The sequence below is a fragment of the Macrobrachium rosenbergii genome, chromosome 52 (genome assembly GCF_040412425.1).
Source record: "Macrobrachium rosenbergii isolate ZJJX-2024 chromosome 52, ASM4041242v1, whole genome shotgun sequence".
Classification (NCBI taxonomy): domain Eukaryota; kingdom Metazoa; phylum Arthropoda; class Malacostraca; order Decapoda; family Palaemonidae; genus Macrobrachium; species Macrobrachium rosenbergii.
In genome coordinates this window covers 33,121,477-33,145,095 of record NC_089792.1, presented here as the reverse complement: position 1 = coordinate 33,145,095, position 23,619 = coordinate 33,121,477, and the positions used below count along the sequence as shown (strand labels likewise).

The 23,619-nt window shown below is 39.4% G+C and overlaps 1 protein-coding gene across 1 annotated transcript; it reads right to left on the bottom strand.

Annotated features, from left to right (window-relative positions):
• Positions 1-653: 653 nt before the first annotated feature.
• LOC136833788 (uncharacterized protein DDB_G0284459-like) lies at positions 654-13,497 on the bottom strand. Its single transcript, XM_067096045.1, has 3 exons — positions 12,763-13,497; positions 2,873-3,458; positions 654-2,576 (listed from the first exon to the last, which is right to left on the bottom strand). Exons 2-3 carry the CDS (start codon positions 3,393-3,395, stop codon positions 781-783), a joined length of 2,319 nt encoding a protein of 772 aa, XP_066952146.1. The 5' UTR covers positions 3,396-3,458; positions 12,763-13,497; the 3' UTR covers positions 654-780.
• Between the last annotated feature and the right edge of the window lie 10,122 nt (positions 13,498-23,619).

Below are 23,619 nucleotides of genomic sequence, written 5' to 3'. Positions count from 1 at the left end.
TCACCTGCTTTGAGAAGGATGGACTCGAGAAATATTTCCAAGTAGTATTACGGTCCGTGTAACCGTGGATACTTTAATATGATTATGGTTATTGTTGTGTATTGCTTGCTTACATGAGAAATTATTTCATCAAATACAGTCAGTTTCCTTCCTTCTCGAATGCTGTAAGTTAGCCCCGTAAGTCCTCACTCTCTTATATTTTTGCTAGAATATGTCTGCATATTATGTGCTTATCTTTAGAGAAGCTTGCCATACGGAGTGTCACATTCTTTCATGTTCCACATTTCTGAAACTTGTGAAGGGAAAGGGTTAGGAACATTAAGGATATTTACCATTCTCTGTCCACAACACTTGAACTACAACTGTCATGTTGCCACGATGAGTGTAGTGATATTCACTGTGTTTTTGTATGTGTACACTAGGTATACCATAATTCTTGAAGTAGGGAATACCATGTGAATAACTAAAGAGGCAGAAAGTTGCTATTTTTGCCCTTTTGCTAATGGTTTTATCGCCTTGTGTTTTCAAAAAGAATTGACAGAGTAGGATTTTCCTTACGCAGTTGTATTAATATGTTGATGTCTGCCCAGTATTGTGTAAATGAATACTTTACCGTAGCAATCTCTACCATTTTTACAATAAACACTGTCACTTATCGAGTCTGTCATCACTCCACCAGATTTCATGCGAATCTCTTCATAGTACAGAATGCACGTTGTCACTTTTTCGTGGCAAGGAACTTATATATGCATCGTGGTTGTGGCTACTTTTTTTTTTTTTTCAGTGTCCCAAGTCTATAGTGAGCTTGTCTTCTTCAGAATCGGATGAATCGCTCTCACTCTTCAAAAGATCATGAAATCTCCCCAGCTTAGTGGAATCCTGCACATACTCAGAGCTACAGTCTTTTGAATCCCCAATAGCATACTTCTCGTTCCAATCTTGATTGGTCTTTTCTTCTTGAGTCATCCACGTGTCCATTACGTGGAATTCTAGACTTTCAATATCTCTCCAACCTTTCTTTTTGACTTGTTCAGCGTTTCCACTGTCAAGTCTCCTTCTTTTGTAGTTATTTGGGCGCTTTGGTTTCCAGTTTATCTTCTGTGTATGATCCGTACAGACATTGCCACTTTCCGCGGACTCTTGCAAATTAGGGCTTGGCGAATACTCATTCAAGATGTCGTCAACATTTCCGCTTTCAGAGATTTCTTTGTTTTGGCACCGTGAGTGACCGGACCTTTCGCTCTCTGAAGCAAGTGGTTTGGTCTCCTTATTAATAACTTTTTGTGAGAATATGCGTGAGCGTTTCTTTAACCCCCTCTTTCGGTACATTGTATTATAGCAACAATGGCAAGAAACTGAATTTGTTCTCATCCGTCTCTGAGTATGTTTCGACTTCAGTATGCCTCTGTCTGTGAAGCGTCTCTTTCTTAATTTCAGTGTTATTTTTGGCCGCTTAATGCTAGGTGTTGCGTCTTCGTTGCATTTTTCCTGTAAAGAAATTGGAGGGGATTTGGAATTTTTATTTTTTTCATCAGCCTCAGAATTCGTAGTGGTCAAAAGAGTATCTTGTTCGTTTTGATTAACGTTGGTTGTTTGAGATTGATTTTGCTTCTTTTCACCAGCAGCGTTTTTTGTGTTGCTGCAACAACAAGGATTTTTCGTTTGTTGTTTGGAAGGAAGCAAATTGTCCATACTGTACTCCTTGGTTAATTTAATGTTGCCTTTGCTTTGTTGTTCATCAGCACAAGAGTCAATTTCATAGCTATTAGTATTATTTTGTATATAATTCATGTAGCTTTCTCTTACAAGTTTGCTTGCTTCGTGTTCGTGCTCTCTGCTTTTGTGTAAAGATAAAAGGGATCTTACGTCATCGTTTCCTTCTGGTATGTTGGCACCTTTTTCTGGTGTTCTGGTAACACTTTCCCTCATATCGGTTTTCAGGAGACTTTCTGGTTGTGGAGGTATTTTAACGCTGCAGATCAGCTGCCTGACCAGCTGGAGAGAGTCCTCAATGTTTTCAGGTAGTCTGTCTTTCGCTGGAGGAGATATGTCTGATTCTGTAGACAGGGGTGACTGCTGATAGTTGCATTCATTGACTTGTGGGAAAATGTGAGAATTAAAGGACAAAGCTGGCGCCAGTATGGGTGATTCAAGAAGTTTAAGCAGGGTGGATGCAGGGTGTTTGCTCTCGTTTGACGATTCCAATAACGACTGTACTGGAGTGCAAGAAGAATGACTGCAGGGTATGGACTTAGATGAAGATAGAGAACAAGGAGATAAGCTCCGAGGTGTGTTACTCAAGTCTGACCGAAGCAGTTCGGGAAGGTACGATGCACTGGTGGGGTTGCTTCTTTTCCTTCGGGTATAGTCTTTTTTCATGCTTGCTGGAAATTCCTCAAACTTGACTGAAGTGTTGCCCTGTGATATTTCTTGGAAAGAGTCGTTGTTTAGGTTGTTTATGTTGGGCAGATTGCTGATGTTTGGTGATAAAATACCAGTCACAGGACACAGAGAAGTTTCCGCATCATTTGGACAGCATGAAGCATCACCACAGATGTTTCCACAGTTGCTCAGATCTGTAAAGAGAAAGGTATTAATTACTTAAGACAGTACTGACGTGAGTTTATGGACAGTATCCTCAAGGTTTGTTTAGAGTATTCAGCTATTACAAGCTTTTATGGTTTATTTAGTATTATCAGCATGACACTTTTATTCATGTTAACATTTATCTTAATTATAACATTCGATTATTTCAAAGTTATCCTAAGTCTTGGGTAAGATTAGTTTATATTTTTTAACTGGTTGTATCCGATAACAGGTATTGTGACATAAATAGGTACTACATCTAAAAAAAATTATGTAAAATAATTACTGGAATCACAAGAAATATCAGGCAAGATGCTTTCTGGGGAGGGTGAGCTTTCTTTCTTTACCCATGGAAAATGGTTTGTAATCCACTCGACTTTGGAATTATCTTTCAAGGTGTTCACTTCTGAAGACTCCGCTATGTCTTTCCCATGAGTTGTAGGGAGGCTGAATTTGTACAGAGAATCTTTAAGAGGTAGTGATGGCAGCTCTTTTGCCATTACATTATCGAGGAGCCTCAGGGATTCACCCAAAGGAAATGGTACTGAAGGCAATGTAGAACCCTTCAATTGCAGCTGCGAGATAGATTTATCCTTGACTAGTTTTCCTGTTAATTTGGTACATTTCCCAGCGTTCTTCTTTGCTGTCTTTTTAGCGTTCTTGCCCAGAACGTGTGAATTGGTATCAGGTGTAGTAAGAGGTTCCATTGGAGATGTAGGGTGGTGGGGACTAGGGATTTTAGAAGGTGGCATGGATGTAGGTGTCTCAGATGGTAGCTTGAACTTGGATATACCCAAATTGTCTGGCATCTGACTTGGTCGTAGTAGAGATTGTGATGCAGTGTGGTTACAGTCTTGACATGTTATCTTGACCTGTTTGGAGAGAATAAAAAGATTATGGTGTACCAGTTATAAAGGTAAAGTGATGTTTACTGGTTTTTATTATGTTAAGAGTTAAAGTGATGTTTTAGGTAAAAGAGAATTATTTTGATAAGAGGTGGATAATATCTCTTATAGTGAGTTCTAATGTGTCTTGCTGCTAATTATATATCATTGTGTATGTCATTGTGACTTGGCAGTGTTGTCTTTGAGAAAGTCTTAGAAAGACGTGAGTTTAACCTTTTTTAAAAGTGAAGGTAATCTTTTGAAAGATTGATGCATTCTTTAAACATATTTTTTGTCGTAGTGAAATGGCTGTTGGTATATTTCCATTTTTGCATATTTCATCCTATGTCTGTGTTATCACATTACTCTAATTTTATGATTAGTGTTTTACAAAGTTTTGTGCTGGTGATTGCTTAACATTTTGTCAGTGCATACTTGTACTTATTATTGAGATTTCAGAGAATACTTATATGGATTCCAGTCAGTAATATTTTGTTGAACTCTTGTGTTGAGTTTAGTTAATAAGGTATATGTTTAAAACTTGAGTGAAAGTTAATGGTTTGAATCTTACTTAACCAAATTGCTTTCTTAATAAATTAAAGTTTTGTGAATTAAACTTGATTAAGAAATACTTAAATCTTACACTGTTGTCGGATAACAGTAAATCTTTTTGAGATTGTGAACTCTGCATGTAACTTTTGAACCTAGAAATAAATTTGTCTGTTTAAAGTTTTAAAAGCACAGCGTTTCATTTTGTCCACCAGTAATTAGAGAAATTAATGAATGTGTACAAGGTAAGTGATATATCTGTTTGTTCACCTGAGACATATCTAGGTGAAATAGCACCAGAGAAACAGTTATAGTGTTTGGTGAAGTGATACCCATTTTCCACTAGTCTGTTTATAGCTTGTTAGTTGTTACCTCACCCATAACTTGATAAAGTTACATTGATTTTCTCAAGTAATAAGTAAGTTTTATGGGATCACTGTACCTTTAGAGTATTCAGTCTTAATATTTTGTTATGAGGTTTCAAGTATCTGGTCAGAAGTGAGGTAACTTTTGGTATTATTATTTGTGTAATAACCAGGTGCTTGATCACTTGGGACATATATATATATATATATATATATATATATATATATATATATATATATATATATATATATATATATATATATATATATTTTTACAAATATTACTGCTGTTCGCCCTCGTAACTTTTTGATTGTAAAAATATCAGCCTGACTGAGACCGGGAAAAGACGTTGTCTATATAGGAGCATCTTCAGTTCAAACCTTAACGTCCGTTGGAGAACAGGATAGGGAAGTTAGGCCTTCCACCCTATAGGAAAATTTCCATATTCAACTTTAAAAATAGGTGGTCCTAAGGTCCTTTTTCCTTTTACCTGTCTCTCGTGGCGAATGTTTTAACAAAGCGTGGACATTGGAGGCATGACTGATAGGCCTGTTTTGACCCAGGCCAGGTCCGGGAAATTCAGAGAGAACCAAGCTATCGGAGAGATAACACGTCCAGTTGGACCTCTTCCCCCTTTCTTTGTCTATTATTCTATTAGTGAAGTGAAGAAACAATTGCAAGAACTCCACGTCGGTCGTTGATGCGCACAACGTTCGTCCTAAGGTAAAGTCGCTTTTGTTCAAAACTTCGCCCATTCTTTTTATCCTTTGTTTTCTGTATTTCAAATTTCCTTTGTTTCCCCCTTCAGCCACCACTTACGGTATATGTGTTCACGAAGTCTAGATTAAGCCAAATTATTATGTTGTTAGCTTCAACCCCGTTATTCCAGTAAAATACCTAGGATTTAGGGTAAGCAAAATCAGGTTAAATCTCGATGCTTTTGTATGCCTCGCGTCCGAATGTTTGGAAGAACCGTTGCGTTTAAAATCAAATTCATCTCAAATATTCTTTGTTAAGGTTAATAACCCTTAACTGGCGACCTTTGGCTAATTAACGTCTGTCTTTGAGGTTAACTTTTGGCTTCAAGTGGCAGGTTACGTGTAATCTTGGTTTGCAGGGCCGTAAAAATTACGTAAATTGAATAATACATGATCAACCAAGACCCTCACACGTAACATTGGCGACCTTGCGTAGAATCTAAAGTACATTTTAGAGAAAGAATCTGGAGAAAAGGAAATTAAATTACATTAATTCCAAAAAAAAAAAAAAAAAAGATAAAAGTCAGATATCGAACTCCATTTCCATTCTTCCAAACAAGGAACGAGGCATAATAATAAGCAGTAAAGAGAATAGTTATAATAACAGGTAGTGAGAATTAGCCGTAGGTAGGAAGGGTGCGACTCGAGAGCAGAGCGAATCACAATTTGTGTCGTTTAAGAAAGGGCATTTTACCGTGTTCGGACCGTGAGAGAAGTCGTTCAAGAAACGAATCCTAAGGCCGAGAAAAGCGGAGCCCATTTCATGTACACAAAGTAATGTAGTAATCGCGTCGGCAATTCCGATCGTTATTGTTTGCATATAACGGGAATCATTCAAAAAACCGTGTCAGTGAAGTAGCAAACGAACTGAAATAGTAATTTTACAATAAAGGTACCGTTCAACAACGTAAATTTACGCAGGCAAGCTAGCATTTCTCTTTTCATTCTTTGTTTAATGTCCGGGTGAGAATACGATAACAAAAGACACAAAGTTGTTGGTAATTTAGTTTTCCATCCGTAACGTAAAACGCTATGCATGATTGGTATATTTAAAGTAAAATCTGGATACCTGCATTTGTTGCGTTGTTTTGAATTTGTTTGAACTGTTTGTGAGAGAACGTTGTTTTGGGGTTTTTTCGAACTGTTTGAGAGGCCATCGGTTTCCTTCGAGCCCGAGGTTGTTTTGAAATTTAGGCCTAACGGGACCTTTCCGCCATCTCAAGACCTTGTTATTGTGATCTCGACTCTGCTCCCCGCCACTCTTGGGGCATATATTTTTTTTGCTTTTCGTAGTAAACCCACCTCCTAATATCTTAGCTAGGAAAAAACCAAAAGATAATTTAGGCAGGGAAAGTTAGGCCTTAGTTAGGAGTAATAACAAGTTCCTATACAAATACCTACTATAAAAATCATATAAAGAAAATTTAAAATTTTTACGATAAACTTTTGTGACACGTCGGCTCCGGAAAATTAAGATAATAAAGTAATCCCTAAGGAAGCCAAGACGACGCATCTATATCATTTTATTAAGATCCATGCCATTGTGCATGTATAAAATCTTTGTTTACATGTTCTCAAGCAGCAAGAAATTCGCTGATTGAAAAATCTCTCTCTCTCTCTCTCTCTCTCTCTCTCTCTCTCTCTCTCTCTCTCTCTCTCTCTCTCTCTCTCTCATTCTCTCGTCATTCAAGTAAGCATTCCTAACCTAAGTGTACGTGACCCTCTTCAAAGAAAGAACGGCCGACACTAGGCTAATTAATCCGAATACAATAAGCCAAATAAAAGAAACACCTCTGTCCCACAATAGATGAGGACAAGTTAAGAGTAATTACGATACAGTGATAAACTGTCGGTCACGAGTGAGGCCTGCTATCCAGACCGAAGCAAACAGTAGTTTTCACCCCTCTGAAAAAGAAGGGGCCAGCACTGGGGCCGGTACTGGGACCAGCCACTCACGAGGATCTTTAAAGAAAAAAAAAAAAAAAAAAAACCCAAATTCACTTTATTCCACAGTGCCAATAATTTGCAGCACTGTCATCCCTGGAATAGCTTACTTCTCTCTCTCTCTCTCTCTCTCTCTCTCTCTCTCTCTCTCTCTCTCTCTTTTACCTTCCCTTTCTCTCTCATTCGATTGTTGCACTCTGCAGGGGGTGTAGAGTGCCTTTCCTCCCATATAGCCTAGTTGGACTCCAGTAGAGGGTCCCTAGGAACACATTGGCACCATAAGTGCCATATAGAAAAAATAAAGAAAACAAAAAGGGAACACAGAAGAAAGGTTCTTCTGGGACCTAACCTGCACCAGTGCCTAGGGATACTGAGTGCCACCAGTGTGACCTGTACACGGCACACCCAAACTACAGTGCCACCTTTTGAAAGGGTGCCACGTCATTGAAGAGACACTTCCTCGCTGCCCAAGTACGCCCGTCGACCGGTTAGACGCCCTTCCCCACCAGAACCATGGCAGCAGAGCATTATAAAACCTTCCTGGGGCTGGGGACGGCGGCAGGTCTCACCGGCTCGGAACTTACTACCTGGGTTAAGGAGCAAGTGGACGACTTGGCCAAGCGGGAGAAGGAAGAAAGACTCGAGCAGAGGAAGTATGAAGCCGAGCAGAGGAAGTATGAAGAAGAACGAGAAGGGTGTATGACGCCGAGCAAAGGCAGTATGAAGAGGAAAGAGAAGAAAGAAGGAGACAGCATGAGTTAGCCTGCAAGGAAACTGAGTTAGCCCTAAAGGAGAAGGAGCTCGAGCTTGAGAGAGCGAAAATGGAGAATGCCGAAGCTATGGCTAGCCATCAAGCCTCCAGTCCTACACCTGCTGCATCAAACGCTCCAATTTCGAGCATCAATTCCCTAGTCCCCATGTGGACTGAGGACGAGCCAGAAGCATGGCTGGAGGAGATCGAGGCTCTTTTCGATAACTACAGCACCACGGAGACGGAGAGAGCCTTAATACTAGCCAAGCATATGGAGGGAAAAGCCAAGGCAGCGCTTCGCTCACTGGAGAAGAGCCAGAGAGGCAACATGGCGGAAGTTCGTAGAGTCATTACAAAGGCCTACGAGATAACCCCAGAAAAATGGAGACAACGGTTCCGAGGTCTTGCCAAGGAAGTCGGCTGGTCTTGGACGGAATGGGCATGTCACAAAACCCAGTCCGATGCGCGCTGGTTCGACTCCTTGGCCTGCACGACGTTTGAGGATCTCTTCAATCGGACCATGCTAGAAGACCTTTTCCAATGTGTGCCAGGGCCCTTGCGGTATATCTTAACGATAAACAGCCCCCACACTTATGGAAGCTTGTCGCATGGCTGATTCGTGGGAAACCTTCAATCAGTCGCATAGCACCTCTCAGAAGCGAATCATCCCTCCGGCCTACCTCTCGAACTCCACTCGCCCGAAGAATGGACTGCCTAGCAAGACCATATGCAACTATTGCAAGAAGGGGCCACGCTGAAGCTGAGTGCCGATACAAACTCGGCACTAATAAGCAGCCTAACCCTACCAGCCAGAACTCCGCTCCCGATTCATCCGCTCAGCCCTCTCCTCCAACAGTTACTGCAGGCCACCGAGCCCATCCAAAAGGCCCGTGCAAATCCTGTGGGGCTGCTAGCCACTACAATGCTGGATCTCCGGCCTGTCCACATCATGTCCCCACCACCAAATTTGTCAACCTAATCAGCACTTCATTTTCTGCTGCTGGTCCGCACCGGATCCTTTACCCCGAGAGACTGGAAACCCAGTTCATCTCGGTGGCCCCTCTTCAGAGCACTAGCCTGCCAGTGACCCTTCCGGTCACAGTAGACACTGCGGCAGACATTAGCCTGATCACTAGGGCCCAAGTGCCAGCCAGTGCCATGGTTGACGAAGAAACCCGGTGGGAAATGAAGTGGATAGAGGGCCACACCATTACCGTTCCTACGGTCCAACTCCAGGTAATGACACCTTGGGGCACGATACCCCACCGCCTTGGCGTGGTAGGTGGAATTCGGCCCGGGTGGCCTTCTTGTTGGTCGGGATCTTCTCTGCGGAAGCCCGTCACCAACGCCCACTCCGCAGCCACGTTACCTCCTCCACGGAGGCCCCATCTAACACTCTCAACCAGTGACAAACCTCCACCTTCCGCCCACCAAAGTGGTCAGCGGAAGGGCACAACCCAAACCATTTCAGGCCTAGCCCTCTCCAATCGCGAAGGGCTGGCCCACCAAGAGGTCCTCCCCCTCCGCGAAGAGAGATTCAGGAGGAGCAGTACCGCTGCAGGACGTGCAAGCGGGCAGACCACTCCACAAATTGGGAGGGCTGCCCAAGCAAGCAACGCCCAGCGGGACGCCCCGAACAAAACTCTAGGAGAGGCTACGATCTCCTGCTGGGGCAGGAATCTCTGCCGCAGCCAAACCCAAGTCGTCCGAGGTATTGCACCTCGGACCCCTTGTCAGGCATGCCTGACCCTCAACTGCTGCCAGTGCCACTTGCGAGCACTGAGCAGTGCCAGACTCCGTCCGCCACGGACGTTGAGCTACCAATGGAAAAGGCCCTATGCGGGTCTAAATCATGAGGCGAATCCTCCTCCGGGAGATTTAGGATTCCCCATGCAGTTGATCATCGCGACTGGAGAGCCTCCAGCACCCGAAACTTCTTCTTCAAGATTCTTCTTTGCAAAATTTGACTCCAGGGATGAACCCTGGAGGATCGAAATGGTACCCCTCCCTTGGAAGACCAGGAACTGGCATCCTCGGACGCAGAAGTCGAGATCGCTCTCGCTCCGGTTGTCGCAGCAGCCGGGTAGGGAGTCCTCCCCAGCTTTGCAGTTGCCCCTGACTTCGCGCCCGCTAGCCCTTCTGGCCTGTCCCGGAGTCGGTGCTCTCATCACCTGCTAGGCCAGCTACTGATAGGCCTTGGAGGAAACCGAAGAAGAAGAAGAAGGGGCGGAAGAGAGCCCAGTAGTTGCCGAGCTATAAGCTCCATCCTGGCACTAGTGCCCTCTCGGCACAGTGCCCTAACATCTAAGAGTGATCCTGGCCCTTGCCCAGAGAAGGTAGCCAGTGTGATCTCTTCCTTTTATTTGTACCTAGCCTAGGCCACCTTAAAGTACAGTACATCAATTTAGTAGCCTTGTTCTTTCCACTTACCACCGAGCCGCAGTAATCATGTAAGTAGCCTAACTAATTTCAGTAATCTTAACTATTGTGAAACGAGCCACGATGCTCGTGACACGCATGGCCTAAGACCTCAGTGAGGCACCCATTTATCATATGAGGCAACCCTCATGAATTAACTAGTAAATTTTAATTGTATTAAACATAAACCATGTTGTAATTTAGTTAGAATATTAACTCTTATGTTGGTGCTACGGTCGGGTTAGGATAGGTTAGGCTAGGGAATATCATAGAATGTACCACTAGGCTAGGTCTAAATCACATCATGATTGTAGGAGGTAGCCTATAATAACCATGAGCACCTTCTAGTACTATTAGAATTAGGTTAAGTAGTGATTATAGCTCATATCCTATCTAGGGTTAGGTAGTTCTGTAGCTAGGTAGGCTAACCAGGACTAATCTGCTCAGGGAAGGAGAGTAACCTACGAGAGGCGAACAGCTTGCTTAGTATAGACCTTCACGCCCGAAAAGGGAGTGAAGGCCCTCTTAAGGGGAGCTTTTACAAATATTACTGCTGTTCGCCCTCGTAACTTTTGATTGTAAAAATATCAGCCTGACTGAGACCGGGAAAAGACATTGTCTATATAGGGCATCTTCAGTTCAAACCTTAACGTCCGTTGGAGAACAGGATAGGGAAGTTAGGCCTTCCACCCTATAGGAAAATTTCCATATTCAACTTTAAAAATAGGTGGTCCTAAGGTCCTTTTTTCCTTTTACCTGTCTCTCGTGGCGAATGTTTTAACAAAGCGTGGACGCCTAAGGCATGACTGATAGGCCTGTTTGACCCAGGCCAGGTCCGGGAAATTCAGAGAGAACCAAGCTATCGGAGAGATAACACGTCCAGTTGGACCTCTTCCCCCTTTCTTTGTCTATTATTCTATTAGTGAAGTGAAGAAACAATTGCAAGAACTCCACGTCGGTCGTTGATCTCACAACGTTCGTCCTAAGGTAAAGTCGCTTTTTGTTCAAAACTTCGCCCATTCTTTTATCCTTTGTTTTCTGTATTTCAAATTTCCTTTGTTCCCCTTCAGCCACCACTTACGGTATATGTGTTTCGAAGTCTAGATTAAGCCAAATTATTATGTTGTTAGCTTCAACCCCGTTATTCCAGTAAAATACCTAGGATTTAGGGTAAGCAAAATCAGGTTAAATCTCGATGCTTTGTATGCCTCGGCGTCCGAATGTTTGGAAGAACCGTTGCGTTTAAAATCAAATTCATCTCAAATATTCTTTGTTAAGGTTAATAACCCTTAACTGGCGACCTTTGGCTAATTAACGTCTGTCTTTGAGGTTAACTTTTGGCTTCAAGTGGCAGGTTACGTGTAATCTTGGTTTGCAGGGCCGTAAAATTACGTAAATTGAATAATACATGATCAACCAAGACCTCACACGTAACAATATATATATATATATATATATATATATATATATATATATATATATATATATATATATATATATATATATTATATATATGTAAACTGGATCAAAGGGAGAATTTTATCTTTCCTATTATCATAAAAGAAAATATAATAAATTTGTAAATGACGGAACTTGAAACTACATTAGGCCGAGTATGAATATATATATATATATATATATATATATATATATATATATATATATATATATATATATATATATATATATATATATATATATATATATATATACATACTGTGTATATATATATATACATACTGTGTATATATATATATACATACTGTGTATATATATATATATACATACTGTGTATATATATATATATATATATATATATATATATATATATATATATATATATATATATATATATATATATATATATAATATATAATATAATATACACACACACATAGTCTACTGGTCACTTATTTCCAAATGCGTCTGCAATTGTAATAATCACAGTGCCCTCTTAATTTCTTAGATTCCTCACACACTGTATATATGCTTGTCGCTACAAAGCGTGAGATCCAGTTGCAAGAATATAAAGAAATTTTGACTTAATATTGTTCTCAACCATGACCGTCCAACCTCAACCTTTTCACCTTTAAATTTCCATTATTGACGAAAAATAATTCTTTTGGGCAAACTGTATACGTTTAGAAATAAAATTTAGTGGTTTTGAAAAGTTGCCATAATTGATTGTGAAAGAACTATTTTACCACTGCTGCTGACGCTAATGAAACGGTCCATATTTGTGCTAATGTTGGTTGATTACAGATATTGGCAGTGTTCTTCTAGTCTGAAGTAAAATTTGTAAATAGTAAATTTGACTAATAACAAATATATTTATCTGAAAATTTAACTGTTTTAATTGTACTTTATTAACCATCTCTGGAAAAGCTTAAGAAATTATCGGGGTTGACGATGTGGCTTTTTTAAAATCAGTCTAGGAATTGCTATGATCAATATCCATAGAAAACCTGTAGAAAAAATTATAATTTCAGTTTGCGAATTTCATTACCTTGGTGATTGCTCCAAGCTGTGCTGATATAGCTCCTGTGACGTAGAGGCAGCATGAACCCTTACATGAGAAGCAACGCGTAGACTGACGGAGAAAGATGGCCAGACCATGTATGTCAATGAGGTGATGTCGTCCTCCAGGTCTCTGGGCTCCAGGGGATACGACACCACTTACTTTGTTCACTGGATTTAAAGTACTTTTATCTAGTTCTTTTTATCACTGATGATGCACTGATTTTCATTGCTTATCCGAGGTGCAGGAGGTGGCTGTAGTGGTGGAGGAGGAGGAGGAGGAGGAGGAGGAGGAGGAGGAGGAGGGAGAGGGGGGGGGAGGGGAGGGGGAGGAAGGACAGGAACAGACAGAGAACTAGTTTCCGATATGTCTTTGGTATGGTCAGATTAGTTTTGCCCACCAGGGTATCTGGAGCTGTTCTGACGATGGTGCCTGATGTGCCATCCCTGAGAGTTACATCGTAGTAGCCAAGACAAGAGTCGGCCCTATTGATCATTATTAAAGATTTTTCCAGTAGCCTTTTCACCCCAATATCTTCATTCACGTCATCATGGATGGGTTTCGGTTTTGCTCTGGCGGGAGTAAAATAAGGAGGAGGATCAGTATTACTGTTGCTACTTTTATTCTCCATCTCGGTATTTGTAGCTATTGCTTATATCTGGCCCTTTGTAATACCCAATCTTAATTCTTCAGCTGCGCTCCTTGTTCACTTTTATAGCGATTCTGAAAATAGAAGGAAACCTTCATTAGGAGGGAAGTTCATCTAGCAAGCAGGAAAATGTCTTCTAGAAGAGAAATAACTTCATTATAACATTTTTGATCAAGTTATAATAAAGCCATGGATATAATTGCGTTGTTCAAAATTAATTTTTATTCCTTTAGATTATTCTTTAAACTGAGAAACACTGAAAAGTTATTTCACAAAAAGGCAGTTATGGCAAAAAGCATATAAAACTTATATTTTATATGATTTCCATAACTTCAGGCATTGAAAGCTATTATTTGACCCTAAGTCACTCTCCTTATGCATTATTTTTGTTAGTGATTAAATTTTTGCTATATGCACATTTGTTCTGACAAGTATATGAACCTACTGTGCACTTTCATACATGGAGTATTCATGCTTATCGCTTTTTGGCTGTTCTGATTCATCTCTGAAAAAACAAAACCCTAATGCTAGGCCTATGGTCATGTATGACCCAGGACAGCCTATCTTCTCCCATTGTGTTCACAGCTGCTGTGGCTTTCGCATGCTTCTGATTTGTCTCACGTTCATTCTTATTGTTTCTTTGTTGTTTGTGGCTTCGGTGTTCGTGACCCTATGTGTGTCAGTATCGTCATTCCCTGAGATCTAGACGTAATCCTACGTCTCTTCTGCCCTCATAGAAATTGTTTTTTTGTGCTCAAGTGTGTATTTTCCAGTCTTGTTGTGCGAGATGAGAAAGTGATGTTCCCTAAGCATTCATCGTGTTTTACGTGGTGTCTTCCTCTGACTGTAGAGAACAATTCAGTGACGTAGTGTGTAGTTAAGGGGATTACCCTCCCTACTTAGATAAAGCATATTGTAGATGAGTTTTTCCCAGGGATTCAGTGTGGGAAATAGTGTTTTTGGGGTCCTCAGGTGGGCATAAGTGCTCTCAAATTTGTGATTTACCTTGTATGTGTTTTCCTTCTCTCTCCCTCCATGAAGGAGATGGAAGAAGACGGTAAGTCTGTAGTGTGTTGGTGCATAGGCAGCAATAAGCCTTGCAGTAAGTTTTATGTCTCCGTTAGTAGGTTTCATGTGAGGTACAGGTTAGAACAACTGATTCTCACCAACGGCGAGAGACCTCGTTTGACACAAGAGCTGTCAATCCCCAAGCGTCACTTGCGCTATTGCACATGCACAAAATTGAACAAAAAGTTGAATTGTTTGGACGCATTTTTAAGTTTGCGCTAATGTCTCAGAGCCTCATTAACAGAAATTGTCTATTGTTTTAAATATTATAAGTACCCAAAGGCATTAAAAATGTACAGCACCTGCTGACGTGGTATGATGCTCAAAAGAAAGCATAGGCGATTCAAAGACGTTGCTTATGACCAATGCAATTTTGTGAGGTTCAGATGAATTTTATAGCATTTCTACTTTTGTTTTTTTTAAGTGATGTTTGAGTATTTCACTCTTTTTCCAGATGGACGTTTAACATTTACGTACCTGGAAAGACGAGGGATGTTTCTGAGTTTTTTTTTTTTGTCTAATTATAATCATTAAGGGAAATTTGGTTAGTGGCTCCCTGCGTAATTTTCCGCCATTCTCTGTGACATGTTTTTAACAGATAGCTGCTCTTCTGTAGCATCAGCCACAGTTTTTGGTTGACTTTCAGTCACGGTTGTTAGAGGCGACAGAGAGAGAGAGAGAGAGAGAGAGTGAAAAATGCAGATGTAAGAACCAACGTTCGATGTCTGACATTCTACGATCTCTGAGCCGCTAACCACATCCAAGCGTCGATGCAGACCAACATAAACATTTCTGAACATGGCACCAGGAAAGTTCAGCTGTCATTCACCACAGAAACCTCCGAAAAAGCGATTTCTTTCTTCTTGACTCCCCAACTCTGGGAAAGTTTTATTGTAAGTAGAGCACATTCATTGGGAAGCTCGTATAATATGCTTTTCTCATCTGAAAACGTGATGGGAAGCTCGTATAATATGCTTTTCTCATCTCCTGAAAACGTGATGGAAAATCCTGTAGAATCTCCATACAATTTAATAATTTTAAATAACTAAAATTTAATTTCAACATACTCTAGTAAGAAGGCACGTTATCAACGATGAAAATGATGACAGTGTGTCTATATCGGCCTCTTCTGTAAGTAGAATTCGCGTCAGCATTTCCTCGGCCGTCCTCGGCTACCATAAGGTTTTCTTTTCTGTACAGTAACATTCATCTCTCTCTCTCTCTCTCTCTCTCTCTCTCTCTCTCTCTCTCTCTCTCTCTCCATATATATATATATGTGTGTACATGTGTGACATGTGTGTGTGTGTATAGCAGTCTGGACTGTTACAGACTTACAGTAAACTTGAAAGACAGAGCTTAAAAAAATGGAGGAAACATTTCCTTGGCTGTGAGTAATTGAAAGGCGTTTGCAGTTATGCAAGTGGTGCCTACGACTGCCCAAAACGGGAGGTCATAAAGAATGAACTCTAGTGCTGTTGATCACCTCATAAAGGCTATGTTTGTATGCTCAGCAAAAGCGACGTCGAAGCAGGACCAATGAATGCAGTAGGAAAGGACTTTACAGTTTTCGAAAATAACTCGATGTTGATAGTGAAATCGAAAATCGTGACGGGATAGTGGGAACAGTTAAATGGTGATAATGAGCTATGACGCGGTTGTTACGCCACTTTAACTTCAGTCCTCTCTTGAGTGAAGCGGCCGCCAACTTCGCCAAGGAGGAGACGAGTCAGTGAGGAGAGAGAGGGAAAATAGGGAAGAAGTTCTGCTGAGTGTGGTGTAGAGCTCGAGACTGAGAATTTTAAGAACTATATAAGTTTTTAGATTAACTCAATAGTGGCAGCGTAATAAGATTAGGTGGAACTGGAATAAAGAAAAGGAGTATGCAGGTAAAGAAAACCTAATTCATGTAGTGATTCACCTTTATTCCACCTTAAGTCAAAATAATTGATTACAAGAAACCAGCCAAGACCTAACTGTAAAGGTAGAAACTTGTAACTGGAGACAGTAAGGTAGAACTGCTCAAAAACACATGACCTCTGAAGCTCTACATACTACTGGAGGTATATATATACATATGTATATGTATATATGTATATACAGTATATACCGGTATGTATATATATAGGCATATATATATGCATATGACAAATATTGTATTTAAGAATGTTTGAGTACTTAGTATATATATTATGTATGTATTATATAAATTTATATATATATTTACATTTTATATGTATATATGTCTGTATATATACATAAATATATATATGCATTAAGTTTTGTCACTTTCAGAAACCGTGACTTTTTATATTGACAAAATCAAGTCTCAATATAACTTAATTTCGAATACACTACGCCTCGGGAGTAATTTACGCCCAATAGGGGAACTGTAATTGATTAGTACATACACCGAGCAGAGATATGATAGCCGAATGTTTACTCCAAAGGGATCAGTTATCTATTATGGTATCTAAATATAAATAGGACCCAGGCTCGAATATATATATGAGAGGTCAAACAAGCCCAGATGCACTCATCAATTATAAATCACTTGAGTATAATTTATTCCCAAGGCATGTGTGAATTCGATAAATAACAATGACAAGAGACATGATACATACAGTAATAAAATAATATTTGTAAGTATAAATAGGTCATGATTTTTTGTTGATGATGATACATGATCGTAATTAATAGGTGAAGAAGACGTCTTTACAATATTTATACACACACACACATTATAATATATATATATATTATATATATATACACACATATGTATATGTATATATATAGATATATATGTTATGTTTGATTTTAAATCACGAAAAGGTAAAAACGTGATGATTATACGAACAGAGTTGCAGCCACGAAGGAAAGAGTGAAACAATGAGATGCTATAAAGCATCTCATTGGTTTATTTCCTTGGTAATGGCTGTAACTTCTGGTTATATACTATATATATGTTATATATTTATGTATTTTATTTATATATAATATATATATATAAATATATATATATATATATATATATATATATTTATTTATTTTTATATATATTATAGGTTGAGAAAACTCTAATCGTCGGGTTCCACTCCGGGGAAGAACTAAGTTAATTTCTTCGTAAATGAAAAATTTATATTGTTTCGGGGGTAACCGCTGTTGTTGGTAGTTTTTCTCCTTTATTGCCCCTTTATTCATATGTATTCCACCAACTATGAATGAACTGATTCTCAGGAGTCCAAAAATTGACCGTGAGAATAAAGTCTTAAGTCACTTCACATACCGGGAGGCGAATATGAAAAAGTTTTTAAGCCTCGTCAACTCACCAAGACAGAATCACTTAAAGCACCGTAACAACACCTTCTGTACCCACCTCTCATCTTGTTGCCGTTACTGTAGTTACTACTGTTACTCGTCTGTTTCTCTCTCATCCACCTTTTATAGTTTTCGGGCGGAATTGTTTTACTTCATAACCACGTTGTAGTTAGCATGGTGTCATAACTATGTTACCATTCACCATCCTTTCTGAATTTTACTATTCATTGTTTTTCACCATCACCATTTCTGTCACTATCCTCTGTGCGCCTAGTCCCATCGGGTGACACTTAGACTGCTGAGTTGACATACGCAGTTGTTCCTTTGTGAGCTAAACTGCTGAGTTTTACTTGTAACCAACTGCCACGGAATAGTCGTTAAAGTTTATATCGCATTCTTACATTTTGACTTCACTCCTCTCTCGAGTGCACACTTATTCATACGACCACATGCTCATTTTTGAAAAAATATGTAATGGTTTTACTATCTGTGATTGTGTGTGTGTGTATATTTATATATATAGAAATATATATATATATATATATATATATATATATATATATATATATATATTGTGTAGCTCAGGTTTAAATTCCCATATGGGCTGAATTTTAGTCACATACCCCTCTTCATGAATCTTTTTTAATGCAAATGTTCTGAGCTGTAGTTGTAGACACGCATATGGTATATAGGATGCTATTTCAGTCAGGTTATTTTTTATATTTGAAAATCATCTTGAGAGAATAAATTTTCTGCAGCTATAGGGAATGAATAAATTCCTCTATGTTCATCTTCCTTAATTATCAAAAACCCATTACTATTTTGGATACTAGCATTCTCTGTCTGTCTGTCTATGTGACTCATGATTGCCGTTTATCAGTCTTGAACGACTAGTTCTTCAAGATTCTTTATAATGCACTGAGAGCTGAAACTATCTCTTGACAATGCTAGAACAGTTTTTAGCTTTCTGTAAAAGAGAGCTATTGAGATGCCTTTTTGTCTGTCCGCCCTCAGGTCTTAAAAACTACTGAGTCTAGAGGGCTATTGCAAATTATCGGTTGATTTCCATCCTCCAATCATCAGACATACCAAATTGCAGCCCTAGGGAGGGCCTGAAAGTAGTTTTTAAGATCTTCCGTAATTTATCAAAAGCCATCTACTATCCAGTTTTCTTTCAGAAAACTAAAACTTAACAAGTCCAAACTATTGTTAGATTCAATGACTAGAACAGTTTTAGTTGTCTGTAAAAGGAAAAAGGAAGAGATGGCTTTTTTCATGGGCCGCGGCTGAGAGTTTCATATGCGCTGTACAGAAAACTCGATTGTGCCGAAGAAACTTCGGCGCAAATTTTACTTGTTTTATTTAGATATTAATCGGCATCTTCATTGCTATAGTTTTGCTTCCAAACGTTTGAATGCAATATATAAACAAATATTAAGAAACAGTCTGTGTAGAGACAATTTCTTGTTTTAGGCACAGAGAAAACATCGTTTAAGAGATAGTTGCTTGACTTTTTTTATTCCAAATCATCAGACTGTAGCCTGTTTAATTATTTCTACTACATTCATCTTTTTGAGGAGCTGACCTGTTTTTATCAGTCATTTCGCTTCCCGGGCGCGTGTTGTTAACGCTTAATTCTGGGTCTTCTGATTGGTAGAATGCACTTTTCTATAAACACTTCACTTTTAGTCTAATCGTATAATCAAACTTTCCTCCTTTTATTCATAATTTTTGATGTGGTTTTCTGTTGAGTCATTTCAGCGCTAGTTATTTGGTGGTGCATGATTCCAGGCCGTTTAAGTAAGCAATAGTATTTGTTCCAGGTACTGGAAGCTTTCTGTTGCTTGTTAATACCAGTTGGGCAATTAACTATATGATAGTTGTTTGGTTTTAAATTCGCAGTTGTTACTGTTAAGACTCTCACTTTCAGCATTTATGTTGTGTATTGAGTTTAGTTTATACGTGTTTTGCTTTCCTGCTGTACCGTATACACGTTACCCTATGGGAAGTTAAATATCTCCTTAGTTCCTCGTTGGACTGGTCGGTACCGTTCTCCGATAGGACTCTGCAGGGCCTGAGTTCGAATCTCCGGCCGGCCAGTGAAGAATTAGAGGAATTTATTTCTGGTGATGGAAATTCATTTCTCGCTATAAAGTGGTTCGGGTTCCACAATAAGCTGTAGGTAACCAGTTGGTTCTTAGCCACGTAAAATAAGCCTAATCCTTCGGGCCAGCCCTAGGAGAGCTGTTAATCGGCTCAGTGATGTGGTTAAACTAAGGTATATTTAACTTTTTCTTTAAATATCTGCTTGTCATGAAACGTAACCAGGTGTCAGTGCTATGTTGATGATTTGAATAACTGAATATCGTTCATTAAATTGATATTTCTAGTTGGTTTTCAAATAAACAGCGCATGTAGAATATTGTCTAGTCATTAATAACTTCTTGGACAAGTACCTGGAAAAATGGAGTCGAGTCGAATATTGAGCCTGGCGCATGACCTTGTCATTCCCAGAGTGTAGTATCGAGTAAGGATTTTTCGTTCTCTGACTCCGCCAAAGCTTTCCTCGCCTCACATTAGTACCTACTCTGACGCTTGCCACATAGCATTGTAGTTCACTTGTAGTAACTTATTCTTTCTTCTTTTGCATTTGAAGCCAGTAGATGTGTAATTGTCATTAGGAAAACACGCAGTCAAAAAGTATACCTTAGTTTAACCAGACCACTGAGCTGATTAACAGCTCTCCTAGGGCTGGCCCGAAGGATTAGACTTATTTTACCGTGGCTAAGAACCCATTGGTTACTTAGCAACGGGACCTACAGCTTATTGTGGAATCCGAACCACATTATAGCGAGAAATGAATTTCTGTTGCCAGAAATAAATTCCTCTGATTCTTCATTGGCCGGCCGGAGACTCGGACTCGGACCTAGCAGAGTGCTAGCTGAGAACGATACCGGCTCATCCAACGAGGAAATAGTACACGTAGCCGTTTGTATGATTCTTTCCAGGTGGGAAGTGGTAAATAGCATTTTATTTTTAGTAACTAAATGATATGTAAAGCTTTGCATTACAAAGATGAAAGAAATGAGTTAAAAACTGTAAAAATCCTGATGAAGTCTGGACTTGGGGCGGAACCGATATTCTGCTAATGTAGACATTTCTGGTCAAAGACCTCTTGTGTCTGACAACGTTGACACTTACTCGCTTGCTATTACTAAATCTTGAGGAGTCTAAAGGACGTTGACATTTCTTTGTGTGTGTTACACACTTCGCCCTCGTGATATGTCCACAACGTATGAGATATGATGGCGTTGCCACTTATTATTATTTTATAAATACTGAGATAATCAATTACTATTTTATTTTTAATCATGTTCCAGAGACTTACGTATCATCTTTTATATGAACACTATTGTAAAGTTGAATCTTTGTGACAGTTGTAAAAACCACAATTGGTTACCAGTGTCCGTGGAGTTTGTGTGAAATTAGTGGGTGAGAATGGTAACATGGGAGACGGGAGTCTGACTGAGCAAATAGGATCATACTCTGTTTTTTGTAGTAAGATTTGCATATATATATATATATATATATATATATATATATATATATATATATATATATATATATTATATTATCGTCTTTTCTCGTATGATGCCGTTTTCTAGCACGACCTCTGGAGTGATTTGCAAGCATTCCATTTTGCTTCTCCACAGCTTAACCAACGTCCTTGTAACATGCCAGAAAAGGTCGACTCAACACTTCTCAGCAGCCATTTTTTTTTTTTTTCATATTTAGATTGTCTGTTGTTTTACCCTTGTCACCATGCTCATTAGGCTCCACACACACGCTCTCAATTAAACTCTCAGTCGACCTGACAATATGCGACCTGCAGTTCAAAGCCCCTCCAGTCAGACCTGAAGGTGCGATCTCGGCTTGCGGTTTCGTAGGGTCGGCTTGGCTACTCCTCCTGTACCAGAAAACATTTGAAGCGATATTTTTGTACATCGCAGCTATTTGCATATATAAGTATTTCAGGAATAAAAATACAAATCACTGACACAGTAAAAGCATCAATCTTGACGCACTGAAATAAAGCAAATTTGCTTTTTTTCAGTTTTTATTTTTAACCTTTTTTAAGTGGAAAGGATTTGCTTGCTACGAGAATATACATGTTGCACATAAATATATCAGACTGCAATACGTTGATGTTACTGGTTGTGCAGTGTGATATTTTATACAGGTCTCTTGTTAAACAACTGAAAAGAAGTTTTAATAGGCCTAGCTTATGATGGAAGTTGCAATAGGCCTAGCTTATGGTGCAAATGAAGTTATTTGGGCCTAGCAAAAACATAAACAAACATAAAAGACCTAGGTCATCGTGAATACGAAGATGAAGAAGCCTAGCAGAAACCGGCTGTTGTCTGGTGACCCACGGATGAATTAATACAAATAACCTACTAAAAGCATATCGTGGCACAAGGGGGCACCCACACTAAACAACAGCTGCGAATGAACTGAAAACTGGACTGCAGTCCATGCCATACATTTGCACTTTGCTTCTCAGTTTTCGAGAACTGTAAGCCAGATTTAAATAAGCCCTGCGTGCAAATTGACAGTTCGGATTAAGCACAAACACCACGAAAATAGACTACAATTAACATAACTGTCAAGGCAACGTCATATTTCATTGGCATTTTATGAATTCCCTTAAGCAGTATTTTGTCAGCTGTTGTCTGTCGCAGATCATGTAAGCAAATGATTGGTAATTTCTTATTCGACACAGATTAAGGTCAACTCTAAATGTTTAAACACTTCTGGTTCAACAGTAGCTTTCCTTAATTCTTACTTTATACATTGTGCCATGCCATGGATTATTTCTTTTCATGTTCTTTTATGGTCATTGGCATAAAAAGGCTAACATAATATTTGGAGATTCTTTATCTTTTGGAAAGATGCGCACACTATTTTAATCTGAGCCATGGGGCTACCAGGACTTTCGCCATGTATTTTCTTCCACCAACTTACTTGTAATTATTTACTAACAACAGACAAGAATAAGGTTTTCCAGCGAGATATATTGTGGATCACGCGATGTAAACGAATGGAAAAACGACGATTAATGGAAAAAGCTCTGACATTCGATTTCCCTGAGTAGTGAATTGTTTCCGAAGACGAAGTTCTTGATGCCATACGTTATCAGGATAGAGATCCCGAAATTTGGTCAAGTTCACTGCATCGAAGACTACAACTTACTCTTTTCACATTTAGTTTTTCAATTCAGGTGAAGAAGTAGCTGACCCTCGCCCATATATCAGTTTTTGGTGTTGAGATAACTTCCAGATTTTCTCTTGGATGGTAAAACGTATGTTGGCCTCTCCCATCCTTGTTTGGAACATTGTGCCCGAACTGGTACTTTCTCAGCTTGTAAGAGAAATATGTATAATTTATCCAATAGGTGGCGTTATAGACAGTTATTTCTCCTGTTTGTAGGCTTGGAGATGCTTGTTAAAAGCGTACTAAGGAACTGTTTTGTTAAATGTGTTTTCTGGCTAACGAACCCATCTAGCCTACTGTAGGCACTTGCCCAGTATGTGATGCCCAGCATAGTAGCTTGCGAGCAAGCCGTAAATAACCATAAGTATCTTGATTTGGAAATACTGTGGTGTTTAGGATATATTTTAGGATATATTTACCAGTGGCCCATGATATCTTAACACGTATGTTTTGTGAAGTTATCATCCAGCTCTTAATGGAAATCTTTTTATTGTATGGCGTGTTGTAAAACTGAGTTTACTGTAGGTTTGAAGTGG

What these genes read in the sequence shown, in the direction of transcription:
- LOC136833788 (XM_067096045.1), bottom strand. Translation starts at nt 3,395, where the DNA reads ATGCCAGACAATTTGGGTATATCCAAGTTCAAGCTACCATCTGAGACA. An exon ending in TGATATTTCTTGTGATTCCA is followed by an intron (nt 2,577 to 2,872) that starts GTAATTATTTTA and finishes TTCTCTTTACAG; the next exon opens with ATCTGAGCAACTGTGGAAAC.